Raw genomic sequence first — 9,383 nt, 5'->3', positions numbered from 1 at the left:
AGGATATATTCGAGCATCTTCCTGGTGATCGAGGTCACGTTGATGGGCGTTTATTCCCTGCCTCAGATTTGTCCCCAATTTGGAAAATGGGAACTACATGTGCTCCCTTCTAATCTCGGGGAACAACCCATGACACTACTGAGCTGTTGGAGATATGGGCAAGGGGCTGACAGAGCGCCCATCCCATCTCTTTAATCACCCTTGGGTGGTATCATCTGGACCGTACACATGTCAGGATTAACCCTCATGGCAACTTTGCTGTCAGTGAAGAGAGATGAGAAAGATTAAAGTGCTGCTTGCCCCTCTCAATGTGGCCCTGAAGGACTGTGTCCAGGCTGAAGTTCTGTTCCCCCTGTAAGATCCTCCCCCCAGATTGTCCTTTCTCAGCTCCAGCCAGGTGATGCTAAACACTCAGGTGGCAAAGACAAAATTCCACAGCAATGTGCTGAAAGCAAGACTAATGTGTGTGTCTATATAGAGTTATTAACACCAGCATTACAGGAGTTATAAACCCCAACTATCAGAATGAACACAATTCAGACCGGGATGTGATTAACAGCAGCAATAATAGCAGAGTCCAATCCCTGCAGTCACTTGTGAACTCGCTGGAGTCTCAGCAGGTATTGTTTGATTTTAAAACTCTTCTCACAGTCAGAACATTTAAAAGGCCTCTGCCCAGTATGAACTCGCTGGTGTGTCCGCAGGTGGGAAGACCAGGTGAATCCCTTCCCACACTCAGAGCAGGTGAATGACCTCTCCACGGTGTGAACTCGCTGGTGCGTCAGGAGATACTGTTTGCTTTTAAAACTCTTCTCACAGTGAGAACATTTAAAAGGTTCCTCCCCAGTGTGAACTCGCTGATGTGCCAGCAGGTAGCATAATACAGTGAATCCCTTCCCACACCCAGAGCAGGTGAACGGCTTCTCCCCAGTGTGAACTCGCTGGTGTGTGCGCAGGTGGGATGAACGAGTGAATCCCTTCCCACAGTCGGAGCAGGTGAACGGCCTCTCCTCGGTGTGAATTCGAAGATGTGTTTCCAGCTGGGACAGGTTAGTGAATCTTTTGGCATAATCCCCACATTTAAATGGTTTCTCCCCAATGTGACTGCGCTTGTGTCTCTCCAGGTTGGATGATTGGCTTAAGCCTTGTCCACACACAGAGCACGTGTACCGTTTCTCCCCACTGTGAACAGTGGTTTCTGCTTTCATGGTCAAAAGCTGATGGTATTCCAGTCCCAATGGATTGAGTGACTGTCAGATCTTGGTGATGTTTGGTTTTAGCTTCTAGTCTAGAAATCCTCCCCTTTTAACACCCTGTGAAGTGAATTTCAAACAGCAAAAAGGGAGTGAGAGAGAGAACCCACAAAAACACAAAGGCAGATTGTGAAATTGAGCTTAATGAATCTGATAATTTGTGGGGCCAGCACTAGAAAAAAGTGACCATGAAAGCTGCCGGATTGTCGTAGAAAAACATCTGGGCCATTACTTTCCTTCAGGGAAGGGAACCCACCTCCTTCGACAGGCCCACTTGGGAAATTGTTGGTCCCACTGGGCCGAGAAGTACTGGGGGTGAATCCGAGCAGCTTCTCCCCCCTCTCCATCCAGCTCAAACTGATGCAACAAACAGACCCACACAGGAGGCCAGGGAGTGAATTCCACATCCAACGCCCACCCTGATAGAGCGGCTGGGAATTGCTGGGCCTGCTGTGTAAATGTAAGTTGTTGTTTTCCTGGTGTGGGGGAGGCGCTGCCCCTGGGGTTTGCTGGTGCCGGGAGTGGAAACTGACTCGGGGCCCGAGAGCTGCGTTGCCCGAGAGCCGCGGGCCGTGTTCCCCTGGTTTGCGGGGCTGCAGGCTTGACCGGCAGGTCTGACTCAAGGCATTTGACAAGGTGCCACATAAAAGGTTACTGCACAAGATAAAAGTTCACGGGGTTGGGGGTAATATATTAGCATGGATAGAGGATTGGCAAACTAATAGAAAACAGAGAGTCGGAATAAATGGTTCATTCACTGTTTGGCAATCATTAATTAGTGTCAAATGCCGACTGGAATTCCAAATACACCACATCCACGTTATCCACCCTGTTCATTACATCCTCAAAGAATTCCAGCAAATTTGTCAACTATGACTTCTTCTTCATAAATCCATGCTATCTCTGCCGCAGGGATCGGTGCTGGGACCCCAACTATTTGCAATCTATGTTAACGATTTGGAAGAAGGGACAGAGTGTAATCTCGCCAAGTTTGCTGACGTTACAAAGATGGGAGAAAAAGCAATGTGTGAGGAGGACACAGAATCTGCAAGAGGACACAGAATGGCTAAGTGAGTGGGCAAAAATTAGGCTGATGGACTATAATATTGGAAAGTGTGAGGTCATGCACTTTGGCACAAAAAAATCAAAGAGCAAGTTATTACTTCAATGGAGAAAGATTGCAAAGTGCTGCATTACAGCGGGACCTGGAGGTACTTATGCATGAAACTCAAAAGGTTACTATGTAGGTACAGCAAGTGATCAGGAAGGCCAATGGAGTCTTGGCCTTTATTGCAAAGGGGATAAAACCAAGGAAGTTTTGCTACAGTTACACAGGTTATTGGTGAGGCCACACCTGGAACACTGCATGCAATTTTGGTTTCCCTATTTACAAAAGGATATATGTACTTTGGTGGCAGTTCAGAGAAGGTTCACTAGGTTGATTCCGGAAATGAGGTGTTGACTTATGAGAAAAGAATGAGGAGGTTGGGACTCTACACATTGGAATTCAGAAGAAAGAGAGGTGATTTATCAAACCGTATAAGATTATAATGGGGTTTGACAAGATGGATAGACAGAGGATGTTTCCACTGATAGGGGAGACTAGAACTAGGGGGCATAATCTTAGATTAAGGTATCGCCCATTTAAAACGGAGATGAGGAGGAATTTCTTGTCTCACAGGGTTGTAAATCTGTGGAATTCGCTTCCTCAGAGAGCTGAGCAACCGGGGACATTGAATAAATTTAAGCCACAGATAGAAAGTTTCTGAAACGATAAGGGAATAAGCGGTTATGGGGTGTGGGCAGAGAAGTGGAACCGAGTCCATGATCGGATCAGCCTTGATCGTATTAAATGTAGATGTCTCTGCAATGTCCTGCAACTCCCCTGGGTGGACAGCCGTACCAACATCAGTGTCCTCGTCCAGGCTAACATCATAGAAACATAGAAACATAGAAAATAGGTGCAGGAGCAGGCCATTCATCCATTCTAGCCTGCAGCGCCATTCAATGAGTTCATGGCTGAACATCAAACTTCAGTACCCCTTTCCTGCTTCTCGCCATAACCCTTGATCCTCCGAGTAGTAAGGACTTCATCTAACTCCCTTTTGAATATATTTAGTGAATTGGCCTCAACTACTTTCTGTGGTAGAGAATTCCACATGTTCACCACTCTATGGGTGAAGAAGTTTCTCCTCATCTCGGTCCTAAATGGCTTACCCCTTATCCTCAGACTGTGTCCCCTGGTTCTGGACTTCCCCAACATTGGGAACATTCTTCCTGCATCTAACCTGTCTAAAACCCGTCAGAATTTTAAACGGTTCCATGAGGTCCCCTCTCATTCTTCTGAACTCCAGTGAATACAAGCCCAGTTGATCCACTCTTTCATGATAGGTCAGTCCCGCCATCGCGGGAATCAGTCTGGTGCTTCCCTGCCTGTTGCCGTGGCAACCTTCCCAGTCCCCTCCAGTGCTGTCCTCACTGCAGCTACTATCTCGTCAAGGGATGGTGAGGAGCTCGCTCCACTGCCCCCACTCTGGGTGGCTCCTGAAGGACTTCTCCGCCCATACCTCTTTACTGGGCTCCTGCAATCCCTTTTAAAATGCCCAGCTTTCCCGCACCCGTAGCACACTCCCTCCTTATCAGGTGAGCGGCCACCCTCCTGGTGCCATTCCCTTTTGGGAATCGGGTTGTTTTTTACTTCATTTACCCGACCTTTGGAGGTTTTCTCCTCCTCCCCTCCTCCATTCCGTTGGACTAGTGCCAGTTGCCTGACCATTGCTTCCTCGGTGAGGTTGGGGTCCCGGGAATCGAACCACAGTTCTGCCCTGGCCTTGAGCAACAGGCAGGGAAGCACCAGACTGATTCCCGGGATGGCGGGACTGACCTATCAAGAAAGACTGGATCAACTGGGCTTGTATTCACTGGAGTTCAGAAGAATGAGAGGAGACCTCATGGAAACGTTTAAAATTCTGACGGGTTTTAGACAGGTTAGATGCAGGAAGAATGTCCCCAATGTTGGGGAAGTCCAGAACCTGATAGAGAATTCAAACAGGCTGCATTTAGACAGGTTGAGAAAACACAGACTCCCATATCTACATGCGACTGAGCACATTGCATTAAGTCATCAATCAACTTGACATTTCAGGACCTTTGACAGTGAGCCAATTCGGGGTTAGGAATATATCAATTGAGCCAATAAGGTCAAAGGAGGCGAGTTCTTTTCTGTAAATTGAACCAGGTATAAGTACAGACATATTGACCATGTGGTCTCAGAAGGACAAAGGCCTGGCTTAAAGCCAGAAGCTTGATGTTGCTGCCAGAATAAAGTTACATTTAAACTACAATCGGAGTTCGTATTTCATTGGAAATTTGGAGATCTAACAATTTTGGCGTCATGAACAGGATCGCTCAGGGAAGAAACTGAATTTTGGACATTGGACCTACATACTGAGGTAAGGACTCCTCTTTATACAAGTCCTCGGTCAAAAGTCTAAATTCGCCTCTCTTTTACGCTATTCCGAAAGCCTCCGGTTTGCTAACACTCCAGTTGGTAGTCGGCTCGAGGTCCCATAGATGTCTAACTTCGGCGGTGCGTTACTGAATTAATCACCAACCCACTGATCGGCTGAAAAGCCGACGACTCGAGACCCCAGTGTAGAAATCAGTAGTATGGAAGCAGCAGATAAGAGCAAAGAATTGCCTACAACTGTTAAAGGTGGGCAGGCGCCACCTGAGGTTTTGATAGATGAAATTCGCCAACAGTTGAAAGAATACATAAAGCAACAACTCGACTTATCTAAAACCTGTATTAAGATCGAACAAAAGTACGGAACATCCAAAGGATAATGGTCCTTGGACGAGATTAAAAGGGTCTGGGGAAAAAAGACCTGTATGAAAAATAAAGAGTGAACTAGATGGTTCCTAGCCGTTATGGAAAAGATCCGAATGCGGAATGAAATTATAATGCGTTCCCAACATGATCGAGAACTGACCAGTACAACGGACCAATTGCAAGCTGTTTGTGCACAGGTCCAACAGAAAAAACTTCAACGTGAAAAGGCGGAAGCGGAAGTTAAAGATCTTAAGGTGAAATTAAAGAATGGAAAAAATCATTAGGTCAAGGAGACAGTAATAGGAAAAGGAAAATGTATCGATCAATTCCGAGGGTACCCATGTTTGGATCAATTAAAAGCACAAACCCGAAGACACGACCGACGAATAGATACGGATTCTGAATCCTCCGACGATACAATGTCGGAGGATGAAGAATTAGGTGTGCGCTTTACCCCATTTAAAAAAAGACGAGTTGTAGTCAAATCGGAAGAGACTGCGGATGAGGGTGGAACCAAAAAAACGAGGAAAAGGGTGTATGCAGAATATTTAGTTCATGATCCGTCTGAGCCAGAGAAAATTGATAAATGGTCCAAGGATTTGCCCAATCCAAAGAAAGGGGGAGTAAAAACGTGGGACCAATTGCACCGCTTAAGAAATATATATCAACTTCATCCCTGGGACTGAGTGCAAATTTTGACCATAATGGTGCCAAAAACACAGGGAAGAAAATTTCACGACAAGGTAGAAGAAGCTTTGAGGCAGGATGAACAAGAATTAAACGCAGGATAGGAGGCGATTAAACTGGCTGCAAGCCTTCAGTCCAGCTAAGACAGACTGGGGAAAAATTGCAGCCTGCCAACAGAAAGGAACAGAGGAGGTCCGGGAGTATGACGAGCGGTTTAGATGCACGTGGCTAGAACATTCGGGTATGAATAATACGGATGAGGAAATGTATGAACACGTGTTTGGACCCCTGAAAGCAGCTTTCATGACAGGTCTAAAGCCAGAACTGTCCAAAATGCTTGAGGTAGTGTTAGCGGACTGGGAAGGGAGAGAAACTACCTTTGCAGCATTGGTGGATCGATGTAACCAATTACAGCGGGATATGGAAGCTAAAGTCCCAGCTGCACAGGCTATGGGATGGAAATCCCAGGATTCCGATAAACAGTTATTAGGAAAATTAGCTGGAAAATTTCATAATTATGGGAAAGAAGGTCACTGGGCCAAGACGTGCAAGGCAAAACAGCAAGGTCGTGGTCGGGGAAGAGGACGCAGCCAGGGATACAATTCAGCCAACAAACCAGGCTTGTCACAAGATAACAACCTCATAGAAGCATTTAAGCAACTGACAATACAACAACAGAAGGAGTTACTTGGGATAGCAAAAAACAATTAGAGCCCACCCTGATCCACTTCCTCACACTAATACAACAAAGGGGAGATGGGCTATATATAACTGTGATGATGGGCGATAAGGATGTGCACTGTCTTTTAGACACAGGGGTGGAATTAACATGCTTACCCCTACAATATGGAGACGTTTTGTCGTTGGATGGTAGGGCACGTACAGCCTCTGGAGTTGGGGGCCATAAAATGGAAATTAAAAGGACAACAGGGGTACTTATAATGCTGGATCCACATGAACTAATGACGCCGTTCTGGATAGGCCCAGTAGATCAACCCCTTTTGGGAATGGACGTTCTAATCCAAGTAGATTCATCATTGCATTTCGAGGATGGTCGGGTGACATGGTCACTTAGAACTTTGAAGAAAGAAGATTTGAAGGAACACCCGATATGGACGAAAGATAAGAATGATTGTGGTCTACTCCAGATGGAGCCTACGTCATTTACCGGGACCAAGCCTTCATGCACTGAATAGTATCCCATCAATCCAACTGCCATCGCGGGAATCTTACCGGTTATTCAGCAATTGGAGAAACAAGGGGTGCTTATTAAAACGCACAGCTCATCCAATAGCCCCGTGTGGCCGGTACAGAAATCTAATGAAAGTTTGACTGTCGATTATAGGAAAGCTAACCAGTGTATTGATTAAAAAGCTCCTTTGGTCGCGGATCCCTCCACCATTTGTAATGCTCTCAAACCGGAACATAAATATTTCTCGGTTACAGATATGGCCAACGGATTTTGGTCGGTGCCTCTGGTACCGGAGGTTCAACAGTGGTTTGCTTTCACGGTCCAAGGACAACAATATACTTGGACCCGGTTACCGCAGGGATTCCACAACAGCCCTACGGTATTCCACATGGCTTTACAAAGCCATTTGCGAGAATTACTTTCCCTGTCATCCACAGTCATCCAATATGTAGACGATATCCTGCTCGCGTCAAACACGGAAGAACAGCATGACCAAGATTTACGAGCTTTGCTGGACCACCTTTGGCTGAAAGGACATAAAGCCAGCATGTGTCAAAGCACAAGTATCCCAAGAACAGGTTGTATACCTGGGACAAAAGATTTCAGAAGGAAAGAGAGAACTTACCTAGGATAGAACTACAGCCATTCGGGCTGCTAAAAAACCCACCACTATTCAGGAACGAAGGTATTTTTGGGATTGTGTAACTTTAACAGAAATAGGATTGACTCCTTCACACAGCTTGCTCAGCCACTGATATTTAAAAGGGGAAACGTGCCTCTAAAGAAGCCATCACCCTCACTAAGGAACAGCAAGAGGCCTTCCTGAGTTTGAAAAAGGTTTTGTGTTCAGCACCGGATCTGGGAATCCCCAACAGTGGTAAGCCATTTACCGCTTGTCCATTAGAAAGAAGGATACATGACAGCTATACTGACACAAGAACATGGGGATCGGCAAAGACCTATTGGCCATTATTCGGCAAAACTGTATGCCTTCGGATGGCGAAGTTGCCCAAGGGCCATGGAAGCTACATGTCGAGCGGTAATGATCACTGCGCGTCTAGTCCTCGACCAAAAGCTGATTGTCAATTGTCCCCACACTGTACACGCTTTGCTGTCTTTGAAAAGAATGTCTCAGGCGACGGCAGCTAGATGGACCCGCTAATCAGCAGTTTTGAAAGCTCCTAATCTGCATATCGTCCGGGTCAGCCCGGAAAATCCCGCAACTATGCTCCCGATGTCAGAATCGAGGGAGCAAGAGGGGGGAGAATGTGAAGAGCATGACTGCGTGGAGATTTTAAAAGGAACAGAAGAAGCAGCCTTAGCAGCAGAGGAGACGCTGCCCAACCCAGACCTCATCCTGTTTACAGATGGTTCCTCTTTTGTTGACAATGGTACCAGAAAAGCAGGATGGGCAGTTACAACCTTATATGAGGTAGTGGAAAAAGGATGTTTACCCTCAGGAATGTCATCACAACAGGCCGAGTTAAGGGCCCTGTCAGAAACATGTTGAATAGCAGAAGGACATACAGCTTATGTCGACACAGATTCGCGTTATGCTTTTGGAGTCGCTCACGACTTTGGTCTGTGATGGCGGAAAATATGATTCCTCACTGCTGCTGGTATACCTATCCGAAATGGAAAAGAAGTCTGAGACTTACTAGAGGCCATACAATTACCTCAGGAAGTGTCCATCCTGACGTATGAGGCCCATACCAAGGAAAATACTGCGGAAGCACAGGGAAATGCCCTAGCCGACAGGCAGCTAAAGATGCCGCCTCACAGGGCCTTCCCCCATTAGAACCAACACAGAGGTGCAGATTGAAAGCACTCAGGACTCTGACATGAGACGTTAAACAATGCAAGGCGAGTGCTCCCGAGAGGAAAAATGGACATGGATTGAGGCAGGAATTAAGCTATGTGAAGATTGTTTCCGGAGCAAAGAGTTACAATCAAGCCAGTCGCACCACAAGTGCTTATTCATTTTTTAGCCCAACAGATCCACTCGTGGGGACACTTGGCCTCGCAACAGATGACGGCACGTTTCCAGAAAAGCTGGTGGGATCGGGGATTTAAAAAACATGCCCAGCTGGAAGCAGACCGCTGTGTGGTCTGCCAGAAAAATAATTCTGGACCGATCACCGTAATGCCCCAACTGAGGCCCCCTGCCCCTGTCGGACCATTCCAGCATCTGCAGGTTGATTATATATCTCTTCCTTCATGCCAAGGAGACACAAACATTCTTGTCATGGTCGACAGATTCTCTAGATGGGTAGAAGCTGTCCCAACTAAAAGAGCCACAGCCAATCACACTGCAAAGGACTTGTGTAAGGATTACATTCCCCGATGGGGAGTCCCGAGTAGCATTGACTCAGATCAGGGAACACACTTCACAGGTGCTGTCTGCCAAGAAGTCTGTAGG

The 9,383-nt window shown here is 46.6% G+C and overlaps 1 protein-coding gene across 1 annotated transcript; it reads right to left on the bottom strand.

The window, feature by feature from the left end:
* Positions 1 to 590: 590 nt before the first annotated feature.
* Positions 591 to 1,208, bottom strand: LOC139251827 (zinc finger protein 214-like). The gene has a single exon (XM_070873312.1). The coding sequence runs from the start codon at positions 1,206 to 1,208 to the stop codon at positions 591 to 593; it is 618 nt and encodes a 205-aa protein (XP_070729413.1).
* Between the last annotated feature and the right edge of the window lie 8,175 nt (positions 1,209 to 9,383).

Source organism: Pristiophorus japonicus, unplaced genomic scaffold (genome assembly GCF_044704955.1).
Source record: "Pristiophorus japonicus isolate sPriJap1 unplaced genomic scaffold, sPriJap1.hap1 HAP1_SCAFFOLD_45, whole genome shotgun sequence".
Classification (NCBI taxonomy): Eukaryota; Metazoa; Chordata; class Chondrichthyes; family Pristiophoridae; genus Pristiophorus; species Pristiophorus japonicus.
This window is presented reverse-complemented; position numbering and strand designations above follow the sequence as displayed.

What these genes read in the sequence shown, in the direction of transcription:
- LOC139251827 (XM_070873312.1), bottom strand. Translation starts at nt 1,208, where the DNA reads ATGAAAGCAGAAACCACTGTTCACAGTGGGGAGAAACGGTACACGTGC.